The sequence below is a fragment of the Cydia pomonella genome, chromosome 24 (assembly GCF_033807575.1).
Source record: "Cydia pomonella isolate Wapato2018A chromosome 24, ilCydPomo1, whole genome shotgun sequence".
Classification (NCBI taxonomy): Eukaryota; Metazoa; Arthropoda; class Insecta; order Lepidoptera; family Tortricidae; genus Cydia; species Cydia pomonella.
In genome coordinates, this window is record NC_084726.1 from 857,411 (window position 1) to 870,905 (window position 13,495).

Genomic DNA, 13,495 nt, shown 5'->3' on the forward strand with positions numbered 1-13,495 from the left:
AACAAAACAAGGCAACAAAAACAAGAACAGAACATTAAGTGCGCATCACGAAATGGACTCAAATCAGCATAATCTACGTTGGATTCCGTAGGGCCCATACATAACACTGGTTTCGAGTATTATGTTTAGAAAACGGTTAGTACGTAGTACGTACTCGTAGTCAGTTCTGTACCCCTAGTGTAATAAAATTAAATTCGATTTCGAAACGTGACGTACGCGTTTGCGTTTAGTCTCATTTTGTCGCGACGAACGCGAAAATCCGATGCCTCAATACTAATTCACCTGCGGCAACACCGAACAGCGCCCTCTAGGTGGAACTGTGGTAAGTTAACCAACGTAGTAAGTTGGTGAAGCTAGATTCAGTATGGCGCGAAACGCGCTAGTTCTATAAAATGTGATATAAAGTGAGGAAGCCTACAACTGTCCGGAATCATCTAAAGCTAAGTATTTTATTTACTTGGTGAAAGCTCGCAGTAGTGGTATGGTTTCTCTGTGCGATTATCTCCTTTATTCCTTTCTGGTTCGAGCTTGCCACGTGACCTTGACGTGGAAGCTATTGGGAGCCCATCTTAGGTAAGGCGGACTAGGGACTTATGATTGTGTAGGAGTCTGCGGCTTCGGCCGCAGATCCTCCTATATCAATGTGTAAGAGAATGGCAGGTTTAGCTGCTAGATGCTCCCCGTAAGGGGGGCGGCTACTATAGAGAAAGGCGTTAGGAGTTCTGTGGCTTCGGCTGCTAGGTTCTCCTTTATCCCCGTGTAGGAGTAAGGTGGCTCCGGCCGCTAGTTACTCCTTTATCAGCACGCAAGGGGCAGCTTCGGCTGTGGTACGCCCCCTTGAAACCAGAGAAAGGCGTTAGGAGTTCTGTGGCTTCGGCTGCTAGGTTCTCCTTTATCCCCGTGTAGGAGTAAGGTGGCTTCGGCCGCTAGTTACTCCTTTATCAGCACGCAAGGGGCAGCTTCGGCTGCGGTACGCCCCCTTGACTATACAGCTACTTAGGTAGTTGGCTTTGTGTAACCTACATCCGGCCGGGTAAGATGGGGCTCACTAGTAAGATATATAGATTTATGTGTGGAGGTTAATGGTTTGGAGAATACCATGTTCATAGAGCAATTTTACCCACAGATCTCGGGTGTCATACATTCAGCCGCCTTAAGATAAGCGAAGCAGATTAAGGCTCCTCTGGCCCAGGAGTTGAGGTGCAGAGAGAGTGAGGATGAAGAGTCCCTTATGGGATATGAAGGTATGTATGCGATGCATTCTATACCCCAATAGATCCCCCTAATATAACATATAACATAAGTTGCCGCCTTTCCCCTCTTTACGGTCTCATTTATATACCGTAGGCGGCTAGGGGAGAGGCGGCCACAATGGTGGTTAATGCTGGGATTCAGCAGTTAAAGAACCAAGGCTTTTTTGAGAATAAATAATATAAAGAATGCAAAGCATACATCTTCACTATAGGCATATATGTTTACTATCGGAAATCATAGATGGCGCTAACAGTAGCGAATACTGCGAGGTTTTATATTTTATGTATACATTTTAAAGTGTTTTCTTATTACATCTGGTTCGATATTAATTTAGGCTTGTTTAAATAAAGAGGCTGGCATTAATATTCATCAATTGAAGATATTTTGAGTTAATAAGTCATGTTTTTATATACGTGAACGGCAGAACATCAACATTGTACGGAGCCAACATGAAGAAATTACATCGCGGTGACCGGAAGCAGTCACACGACATTTTCATAATGGATGTATTTTATTTTCCAATTAGAATGGAGTCGCAAATTAGTAAAAGAATAAACAAAGATGAATAAAAAAGGGATTGGTGCATTTGTCTATATTTATCAATTATGATATTTATTACTTTAAATTAAGTGATACACTATTGTGTAATAATGCCTTCGAGTTACCAACGTAACCGGAAAAATAGGCGGCGCGAACCGCCTAGAACAAGATGGCAGGTGTTGCCACACTAGGAAGATTATCCACCAAATCGCGGAAAATGTGCGGATTATCGGGATTCTCAAGAAAATTAAAGAAGAAAGAAAAATTATGTCGCTAAGCTGATTCAACATAGAAAAGTTATACGATAACCAATTTCCAATAAGACGCTTCAGTAGGTACGTCATAGCAAAGCGTACTTAGATATAAGTAGATGATTTACTTTATTTTATTATACATTAGTTGTTAGAGTTGTGGATTTAATATGATTATAATAAGTAAACGTATGCGAGTCAGAATAACTAATAAGCATCTTATAAGAAACGTACGTGTAGTAGATAAGAGTTTGTATGAGTAAGCACTCTACATTTTACCTTTTATATTTACGTTATACTTTAGAACTTAAGTAGTTTTAAGAACACAAGGATGCAATCATTTATACGGAATCAACATAAAGAAGAAAGAAATTTGTTAAAGGCCCTAAATTCATTTCATATTTATCGAAATTTATGGGGTTTGAGTTGACTTTGGCAACACTGACTGTTGCAAAGCGAACGTTCCACCATTTTGAATCGTTGGCGGAAGATCTCCAAGCAGACGCGAGTTCCCCGGGAAGGTTCCTCAAATTATGCTGGTAAATATTGAGAATATTATAATTTAAAGGGCACCAACAAAGGGATAAGCGTGTAGATAGGCAAGATTGTGAAAAACTACGTATTTACTTCATAGGTACAGTGAACTCGCCGCCGCCAACCACACCGGACAAGACAACTCGGATTTGACGAAAACCCCCCTGATTAGACCTGCTATCGGACTAGACTATTTCTCGGTAAGTTTTTAAACATTTACTTCACAGTGACAGAGCTCTATTCTGTAAAACAAATGCGCGCGACGAAAATTATTTCATAGCAAGCGATCCGACAGCATGGCGGCCATGATCATTTGGGTTTCTAACAAGAAAAGGAATCCGTTTTTAACTAAGTATCCTTCCGTATGTATGAATTATGAGTCGATTTCGTCTCCTACTTTATTGAAATAATTTCACTTTCTAGAAGTTGATAGTTGGGGACGACCGTAGACAAGAGTCAACCCTATTGTTTAGGTAACACGGCTCATATTAGTACGACTCAGTTTTAGAAATATCTAGAATTTTCCAAACAAGAGGCGAACCTTAGTAATTTTCCAAGCTTACTATAGGCCTTCTGGAATGTTATCTCGGGTTCCCTAGTTAGATAGTTTGGTATTATTACGCTACCTTATTTAAACTAAGAAAGACAATTTATTTCTTTGTGAATTGATTTACGGCGTATGTACAAAGGATTTAGTTGAGTAAGTAAACGTAAGTAAGAAGTATAATTATATACAATATTATGTATATAGGCCTAAAGGGAACTTATACCTGATTTATTTTACATGCATTCCATATTGAAGTCCATGATTATATTATACGAAAGCAATTGTGGTGTGTATGTGTATATATAAGTTAACATCTTCTTTCCAGATTTATTGTGGTGACTTTTATGTGCAATTAGACTCATTAGATAAGTGATTCTTTGAAGTGTTCAAATAAATAAAATTAAAATGATTACTAAATAAATAAACCAAGCAAGTGAAATAAAATTAAAATTATTACTAAATAAATAAACCAAACAAGTGAAATAAAAATAAAATAATCATTAAATAGATCAATAAAACAAGTGAAATGGAAATAAAGTATTAATTTTCGTTGTGCTACGAGTGAGCTTGAATCAGAGACACCAACATTAGAGGTTGTGTTGTGGCAACAGTGTATAAACGTCAACATCACTTACTGACGTCGATGACGCTTGTATTGGTGTAACCTATAAATTATAAAGATAAAACTAGACACATTTATATGTAGGTGTGTATGTTATGTTGCCTTCCATCCTTGTTTTACTCCCTCTCATGATATTTAAATGAAACATCGGATTATAATTGGGTCAATGGTTTCATTCATGTAATTTAATTGACTTTGATTTTTATTCTTTTTTGGTTTCAAATTTGAAAGGATTTTAGAGATCATTAGTTAAATTTAGATTTCAATATTTTGAGATCATTAAAATAAAGAATAAATAAAATAATTTAAAATTAAACAACCTAAAGTAAGTATGAAACATAGTTACTGCAAGGCAGTATTAATTAAATCTACAAGCGTAATCATTTCATACATAAGCAAATAAATAGGACTTTAGGTTAAATGGGTTTATTTCTATACGTTACAGGATTAAACAAGAAAAGAGCTTACACAAACAACATAATGGACGATTTGCTTTTAAGAAGGCTTAGGCTCATTAACGACAAACTCACCACAGACCTAGAAGTTATTCCTGTTACCATTAATTCAGAGAACTTAGGGCAGGCTCAAATTACTTACAGTAAATTAGATGCATCTCTGAAAAGACTTGACAACGACTTGATGGAGTACTTTCGCTTGGCTTCGACACCTGCTTCTGATGAAATATGTTTACTGAGTGGATTGCAACTTCAAACAGAGGAGACTTTGGCTGAACTTAAAGTGAAGATCGACCAAATAACTTTGAAAGGCAACGCTACAGAGAAACCTCCGGAAGCGAATGCCTCATGCCGACTCCCTAAACTTCAGCTGCCGGTGTATAGTGGAGATGTGCTCTTTTGGTGTGAGTTCTGGGACTCCTTCAAGAGCAACATTGATTCAAGAAATCTGCCTGATGTTGACAAGCTCTCCTATCTTAAAGCCTCGATGACGGGAGATGCCAAGAAAGCCATAGATGGTCTGTCTACTACTAATGCTAATTATAGAATAGCCATATCAATCCTGAAGGAGCGTTTCGGCAAGACCTCTCATCTCATTGACGCGCATTATGCAACACTATATAAGGTTAAGATGGCCAAAAGCACCGCTGAAGACTGTAGAAAGACATTCAACGAAGTTGAACGAAATCTCAAAATTTTGGAATCATTAGGTGAAAACATCAATCACAATCATCTTCGTTTTATGTTGCTGGAGAAATTTCCACCCGATCTAGTTTACGAAATTAAGCTGAAGGTTAATGATGATTCTATACAAGAAATCAGGAACCAATTAGATAGAATTATTACCGCAAAAGAGGATGCTGAAAGGATTTCAGGAAGAAAACGCACGCATGAAGCAGAAGATAGTACAGTCGGAACTCTACATATAAATGTGAAACGTGCAAGAAGCGCATATCAACCCAAACAGCAACAAGGTCCCCCTAAGAAACAAAATCCTCAAGGAGGTTTTGATAGAAGACCGGAAAGGAAGAATAAGTTTGATAGTATTAATAAACCCAATAAATGGAACAGACCAAAACAAACTCCGACTTCTAACAAGGATCAACCAGAACCTCAGCAGGGCTCTTCGAAGGGGAGAACAGCGTGGACATGCATCTTTTGCAAAGGTGATCATTACAATGATAAGTGCTCTGAAGCTACTACCTTAGCAGAAAGAAAGAAACGACTTGGAAAGAAATGCTTCATGTGTTTGAAGTTAGGCCACTTTATAAAAGACTGCAAGAACAAACGTAAGTGTAGCATTTGCTGTAGTGAGACACCGCATAACAGAGCTTTATGCCATTTAAATTTTCAGAAGAATACTGCAATGAAGAAACAGTCCTGACGGTTCTAGGAAAGGGATTCACTACTCTTCAAACTTCTGTCGTTAGGGCTAACCCCCTAGATAATAAAAATAAACAATATAAATATAGACTTCTTTTAGATCCAGGCTCTCAGCGCTCCTACGTCACATTTCAAACTGCCAAGGAATTGAAGCTTCCCATTGAAGAGGAAAGTCATTTAACTATATTTACCTTCGGTGAAGATCCTCCTAAAGAAATACATAGTCCAATAGTTACTTTACAATTGCTGTCAAGGACAAATAAGAAGATAGTTATACAAGCCAACTGCGTTGAACGTATTTCAAGAGGATACATACCCACTGTCAAGTTGAAGGACTTACCGGAGTCATATATACTAGCGGATGACGGCTCGCTAAGCGGACAGGTGCAGATTCTGGTTGGAAACGAGTACTACTTCAACCTAATTTACGAGAAGAAAATACAATTGGGTAGTAACCTGTTCCTGGTCGATTCTGCCCTTGGTTGGATAATAAGTGGTAGAACAGAACCACAGCTTAGTGACGAGCCCTATGTAGTGACTTACGCTCAGACTTGTATAGAAACGAAGCTTCATCAACCTGACCCACCCCTTTGTGATGGAGACATAAAGAGCCTCTGGGAACTAGAATGTATAGGTATTAGTGATTCACCGAAAGCAACTAGAGAAGAAGAAGCAATCAAGTATTTTAATAATACCACTCTAAAATTAAATAATCGTTACACGGTAAGCTGGCCGTGGATAACTTACCCACCGGACTTACCCAATAATTATGGAATGGCTTTTGGTCGCTTATCAAGCTTATTGAAGCGTATGGATCAAGGCACGTTGTTATCATACGATGATACGTTTAAAACAACAATTAGATAAAGGTATAATAGAAGTTGTACTTGCTTCAAGAACGTCAACGGATAACGTAGTTCACTACCTACCCTTCCATGGAGTATGCCATCGAGGGAAACCTATGAGAATAGTTTATGATGCTAGCTCCAAGAGCAGCAAAGACACCAAGAGTCTGAACGAATGTTTATACAGAGGACCACTCATGTTAGAAGACCTCACAGGTTTACTCATTAAATTTAGAACTCATCAGATAGGACTAACCTCGGATATTGAAAAGGCGTTCTTACAGATGGCGTTACACGAAAAGGATCGTGACGTAACCAGATTCCTGTGGCTCAAAGATACCTCTAAACCGATATCTCAAGACAACCTATTACACCTTAGGTTTTGTAGAGTTCCATTTGGCGTCATTTCGTCACCGTTTTTGCTTAATGCAACAATCAAACACCACCTGTCTAGTGCGGAACATCAACAAGTCAGACTAAAAGCAAATGACATATATGTGGACAACTTTGTTTCGGGTTCCAGCACTACAGATGAAGCGATGGAGCTCTACAGAAATCTAAAAGGATCTTTTCAAGATATTTCAATGTCACTCAGGGATTGGAGCTCAAATTCTCGAGAATTTATGAAGAAAGTTTCTGATACATGTAAAGAAGATAAAGTAAAGGTACTTGGTTTAGAATGGGACATTAAGAAAGATACTCTTCAGTTGAAACCTAACTTGCAAGAGGAAGCAGTCACAAAAAGAGGAATACTGAAGACTATTGCATCAATCTATGATCCATGTGGTTATGCCGTGCCCTATACTCTATCATCTAAACTCTTTCTACAAGGACTCTGGAAGGCTGGAGTGTCGTGGGACTCGCCATTGTCAAGCGAACTAACAGAAGAGTGGAACGTCATCAGACAGAACTTAGAAGCCATTAGGGAAGTGTCAGTGAACAGATGCTACATGAAGACACCAGTGGGAAAAGGCTACCAACTACACTGTTTCACTGACGCCTCCCTACAGGCTTATGCAGCATCAGTCTTTTTAGTTTGCGGTTCGGGGAAAAGCTTCATCATTGGTAAATCCCGTTTAATACCAAGTAAAGATCAGGAGAGTCTCAAGATACCCCGTCTTGAACTATTAGGAGTACTGATTGGCAGTAGATTGATAAAGTTCGTTCTTAAATTCTTCCAGCAGAAGATAGCAAGGCAAGTCTTATGGACCGACAGCCAGATAGTCATAGAATGGTGTAAATCTGACAAACTATTACCACCTTTCGTTGCCAGGAGGATAGAAGAGATCAGAACAAATAAAGATCTGGAAATCAGATACCTTCCAACAGACCTAAATCCAGCAGACGTAGGCACCAGACCCACCTGTTCGAGAGAGGACGGGGAGAAATGGCTGAGTGGTCCACAATTTATAGTAGAAGATCCGAAGACGTGGCCAACTACATCCGGCAGTGGACCCACCAGTTCTCTCTTGACTGGGGAGGGTCTTGGGATCCAAGAAGATGAAGAACTGATGGAAATAGATGATCCAGATATACCTAATGTTAACCCGGTGGAAACGGAAGATGGCACAACTGCAAAAGAGATAATAAATCAAGAGAATGGTCAGATGCCAGACAATAAGTTTCAAAAATTGAAAGAAATTCAATCAGAGTATTTTCCTCTAGAAGTAGAGGGAAAAGTAACTAGTTTAAGTTTGAATTTAGGCATATTTAAAGATATAGATGAGTTACTGAGGTGCAAAGGTCGTATGAAACACACAAACTGGTCATTTGACAAACGCTATCCTATACTTATTCCAAAAAATTCAGATTTCACCAACGAAATTATAATAAAGACTCATCAAGAAAATAAACATGTTGGAGTGAGTCACACGTTAGACAAGATAAGGGAAACATACTGGATTCCACAAGGAAGAAGCCAAGTTCAAAGGATCCTGAAGAAATGCCCTGAATGTATGAGACATGACGGAGGGCCATATAGACTACCGGAAACTCCTGCTTTACCGAAAGAGAGAGTCAACTATAGTTCTCCATTTACATACGTTGGTACCGACTACCTGGGACCACTTCTAGTTAACAATGGGAATGGCAATTGCAAAAGGTGGATTAGCCTATATACATGTTTGGCTGTAAGAGCCATTCACCTAGAAGTTGTAAAGGACCTAACAGCGGAAGAAGGTTTATTGGCCTTACGCAGGATGATTTCAGCAAGAGGAGTGCCTATCTTGATAACGTCTGACAACGCAGCTCACTTTAAGTTACTCTCGGAGATTCTTCAGAATCCATACTGCGTAGATAAAGAAATAAAATGGAAATTTATACCACAGTTAGCACCATGGCATGGAGGATTCTACGAGAGATTAGTCGGATTGGTTAAGAACTGTATGAAGAAAACTTTACAGAAACATTTATTGAATGACAGCCAGCTGGTTACAGTGGTTAAAGAAATAGAAGCGGTTCTTAACACAAGACCTTTAACTTACGTGGACTCGGAGCCTGATCATGTATTAAAACCTTCAGATTTTCTTACCATGGGAAAATGTATCATTATGGAAACGTCAGGAAAGGATCCTACTACGTCACAAGGAACGGTGACTAAAGACAATTTAATTAAAGGTTGGAAGAAAGCACAGATAATTCTAAGAGAATTTAAAGAGATGTTCGAGAACCGGTATCTCCTAAATTTGAGAGAAAGATATTCCCACCATCCTAAAGAACCTAGGGTAATATCCAAGTTGGCTCCAAAGATAGGTCAAATCGTGCAGATCAAAGGTGACACGAAGAACAGAGTCAATTGGAAAGTTGGGAAAATATTATCTTTAAGAAAAGGCGCCGACGGTTTATGTAGGGTTGCCACGGTACGAGTAGGAGATACAGAGTATACAAGATCTATCGCGCATCTCTACCCGTTAGAGATCGAAGATGGAGAAGAACGGTGTAAACAAACATCATCTTACGACGAAAGCGCAGAAGAACCTCTGCAACTTCCTAATCTACCCCGTTCGTCACGCAGAGATGACATGACGGTGGATTCCGTCAACGATGTTGCCGAATCCGAGTCTCTTTCTGAGCAAAGATGCACGCAAGCAGTCAGAGATAAGCCAGAAGAAGAAGTACAACCTTATGCCTCGCCAGTAGAGGGAAGGAGTTCCTCTCAACGAATCCTAGAGCCTATGTATAGTGAGTCAAACGAGCCTAAGCCTAAGTCTATGTCCGAACCAGAACCGTTCGCGGTCGTCGACCTCGAATCTTACGAGCACACTAAGCCAGAATCACACAACCTGGAGGAGGTTACGCTAGGCAACGAGTCAAGACCTAAGAGAGCCGCAGCTCTTCGAGCCTTTGAGAAGATCAAAGAATGGACCAGCAATCTAGTCGCCCTATTCCTGCCTGTGTTGGGGAGTGTCGCGACGAACGCGAAAATCCGATGCCACAATACTAATTCACCTGCGGCAACACCGAACAGCGCCCTCTAGGTGGAACTGTGGTAAGTTAACCAACGTAGTAAGTTGGTGAAGCTAGATTCAGTATGGCGCGAAACGCGCTAGTTCTATAAAATGTGATATAAAGTGAGGAAGCCTACAACTGTCCGGAATCATCTAAAGCTAAGTATTTTATTTACTTGGTGAAAGCTCGCAGTAGTGGTATGGTTTCTCTGTGCGATTATCTCCTTTATTCCTTTCTGGTTCGAGCTTGCCACGTGACCTTGACGTGGAAGCTATTGGGAGCCCATCTTAGGTAAGGCGGACTAGGGACTTATGATTGTGTAGGAGTCTGCGGCTTCGGCCGCAGATCCTCCTATATCAATGTGTAAGAGAATGGCAGGTTTAGCTGCTAGATGCTCCCCGTAAGGGGGGCGGCTACTATAGAGAAAGGCGTTAGGAGTTCTGTGGCTTCGGCTGCTAGGTTCTCCTTTATCCCCGTGTAGGAGTAAGGTGGCTCCGGCCGCTAGTTACTCCTTTATCAGCACGCAAGGGGCAGCTTCGGCTGTGGTACGCCCCCTTGAAACCAGAGAAAGGCGTTAGGAGTTCTGTGGCTTCGGCTGCTAGGTTCTCCTTTATCCCCGTGTAGGAGTAAGGTGGCTTCGGCCGCTAGTTACTCCTTTATCAGCACGCAAGGGGCAGCTTCGGCTGCGGTACGCCCCCTTGACTATACAGCTACTTAGGTAGTTGGCTTTGTGTAACCTACATCCGGCCGGGTAAGATGGGGCTCACTAGTAAGATATATAGATTTATGTGTGGAGGTTAATGGTTTGGAGAATACCATGTTCATAGAGCAATTTTACCCACAGATCTCGGGTGTCATACATTCAGCCGCCTTAAGATAAGCGAAGCAGATTAAGGCTCCTCTGGCCCAGGAGTTGAGGTGCAGAGAGAGTGAGGATGAAGAGTCCCTTATGGGATATGAAGGTATGTATGCGATGCATTCTATACCCCAATAGATCCCCCTAATATAACATATATATAAGTTGCCGCCTTTCCCCTCTTTACGGTCTCATTTATATACCGTAGGCGGCTAGGGGAGAGGCGGCCACACATTTTGTATGTGATTTTGAGTTTCCAAAACGTCCCGCTTGGCGCGCTCTTTCTAAATCCAATACAAAATGAGACTAAACGCAAACGCGTACGTCACGTTTCGAAATCGAATTTATTTACACTAGGGGTACTGAATGTTCTGATTAGAGATTACCACTATTAAAGGTGGGCGGGATCGGGAAAACAGGTGACTAAGAGATTGACTGAACTCTAAATACCTGATTACAGTGATTACTCATAACAGAACAGTCTGTAACGTGATATGATAAGGCAAGGATTCGTTGCAATTGCCACGCGTAGGTGAGAATGAGAATGCTGGTGGCCTAGCAGTACCACACTGTTAACTTTCATTCGTCAACCTTATTGCAAAGGCATAAGATCTACCGAAGGTCAGTAAAGAATGTTGTTGTTGTTACTACCAATTAGTTTCTTGAAACTTGAAGTCAGCAGCACCAGTATCTAAGCCGGCGAGATGTTTAAAATGACCTGAGCACTAAATTTCTGGGTGTTAGAAAACAAGCTATGTTCGGATAATTCTGCAAATGGGCAGGAACACAACACTATTAGTAGGGTTTAGTGTTATTTGGCTGCGGTTTAATGCTAAGACCCTATTTACACATTGAGTATTTATTGCAATATTAGTTGTAAATTGTTGAGAAATACAAAGTTGCGACGCCCGAGACAAATCTAGTGTCAAGTAGCAGTACTGTCTACTCGATGTCGACTATTACGAAAATAATAAGCGTTTTGGTACCAAAACTGACGTATGGAGACTATGGAGTGAACACTCTATGCTTACTTCTTATTTCTTTACGACCAGAATGCTGTTTTGCTGTATAAAAACTAATTATACAGCAAAACACCCGTACCCGGACCCGGACCCGGGTACGTCCTTAAACTACGTCCAAAAGAGAGGTATGGGCATTGTGAATGTCATCTCGCTTTGTGTGCAAAGCCAGTGGATGTCATTCCAGATCTAGAGCAGAGCCCAACTGGAGAAGTACCTCCACCTTACAGAAAACAGCAGCCAAATAACACTAGACCCTACTCATAGTGTTGTGTTCCTGCCGGTGAGTATAGTTGCCAGAGCTCAACGAGGGGGGGCGGGTTTAGGGTCGGCTCCTCTGGAGTTGCAGGCGTACATAGGCTACGGAGGCTGCTTACCATCAGGCGGGCCGTATGCTTGTTTGCCACCGACGTAGTATAATAAAAAAAAACAGCATTCTGCTGTGCAAACCAGAATTTTTTGAAGGATGCTTTTATAGGGATAATTTAGAAATATCTCCTAATCAATGTGTACACAGACCCTTAGGAGTAGCCAACCGTTTAGTGCAAGTAGTATTTTACCATCATTAAGACAATAGCTAAACAATTTGCTGTTTTGGCCCATTCTTTACGCGATCACTAATTGCCTTTGTTCTGCTAATTTATCGTAAAGACGAACAATCCGTGTAAATTAGACGAACCCTATTGTTTTTTTTTTTCAAGTGGGACACAATGGGAAGTAATTTAATTATTATAATAAATGGACGTACACACACACATTATTGTTAAGGCCCCGTAGGTTCGGAGTCTTCTCTGAGGCCCTCAACACACGAGGCGTCAGCGTAAGCGTATCGTAAAAACGTTACGAGTACGAGCCGCGTAGAGTTCTGGGCACCCAGCGTCGCGTAAGCGTAATCGTTTACTAAGCGAAATCGAATTAGTTAAAATCATGTAGTCGCTGGCGTCAGATGTCTTCGGCGGATGTATCGACGATCTTACTTTCTCGTCAGATGAAGATTTTTTTATTGTTTGATTATGTCGGATGTTTTGTTTTTTACACGTGCATTACGCTACGCCTGTCGTAATGACGACAGAAATGCCATACGCTACGCTACGACGACGCTTCATGTGCGGACTTGTTTGAAGTAGTACGTGCTCGTTAAGCTTGACCGAGATGAATGTGCGTTCCCGATATCGTGATAAATTATATTTTTTTTGTATTTAAATAAAATAAAAAGTATAGATGACTTCCCTCAAACATTGTTATTAAAATTAGATTAAGTTGCTTCGAAAACAAGTCAAACTTTACGTTCCTGAAAAAATAATTACGAAAGTAATTAAATACCCTTTAATTCTATACATCTTGATCGTGCCGCGTGAACCACCACTCGCGCCGCCCGGCTCCGAGCGGCACTATCAAAATATATAGACTTGAATGAATCTGTCTTGGACATAGAAATAGGATAGTATAGAACGACTGTCAAACTTGGAAAGTGTGACCAAAAATGAAATGCAAGTGTGTGCGTAAATTGTCTATGTGCGAACAAAAATAGTGATGTCATGCTACAACATATTAATAATCTATCGATGTTTAACTGCTTTATCGACTACTTTTTCAAATGTGTTTGAAAAAGTTGAAAATGATAAAGTTGAAGTTGTTTGAAAATGTGTTCGCAAAGAGTTGACTTACCAAAGAAAATTTGAATTTCGCGCCTTTTCCTGCTGACAACTTGGGTTGGATGTGTATACGCTGTGTACAAGTAT

General features: G+C 40.5%; 2 protein-coding genes across 3 annotated transcripts in view; one reads left to right on the forward strand and one right to left on the reverse strand.

Annotated features, from left to right (window-relative positions):
- The window catches only part of LOC133530850 (rho guanine nucleotide exchange factor 11), a 314,198-nt gene that overhangs the window by 293,155 nt on the left and 7,548 nt on the right, over window positions 1–13,495 (reverse strand). The window lies entirely within an intron of this gene.
- On the forward strand, window positions 2,162–5,839 carry LOC133531089 (uncharacterized). The gene is made up of 3 exons (XM_061869189.1): window positions 2,162–2,584; window positions 2,680–2,779; window positions 4,194–5,839. Exon 3 carries the CDS (start codon window positions 4,229–4,231, stop codon window positions 5,585–5,587), a length of 1,359 nt encoding a protein of 452 aa, XP_061725173.1. The 5' UTR covers window positions 2,162–2,584; window positions 2,680–2,779; window positions 4,194–4,228; the 3' UTR covers window positions 5,588–5,839.

What these genes read in the sequence shown, in the direction of transcription:
- LOC133531089 (XM_061869189.1), top strand. Translation starts at nt 4,229, where the DNA reads ATGGACGATTTGCTTTTAAGAAGGCTTAGGCTCATTAACGACAAACTC.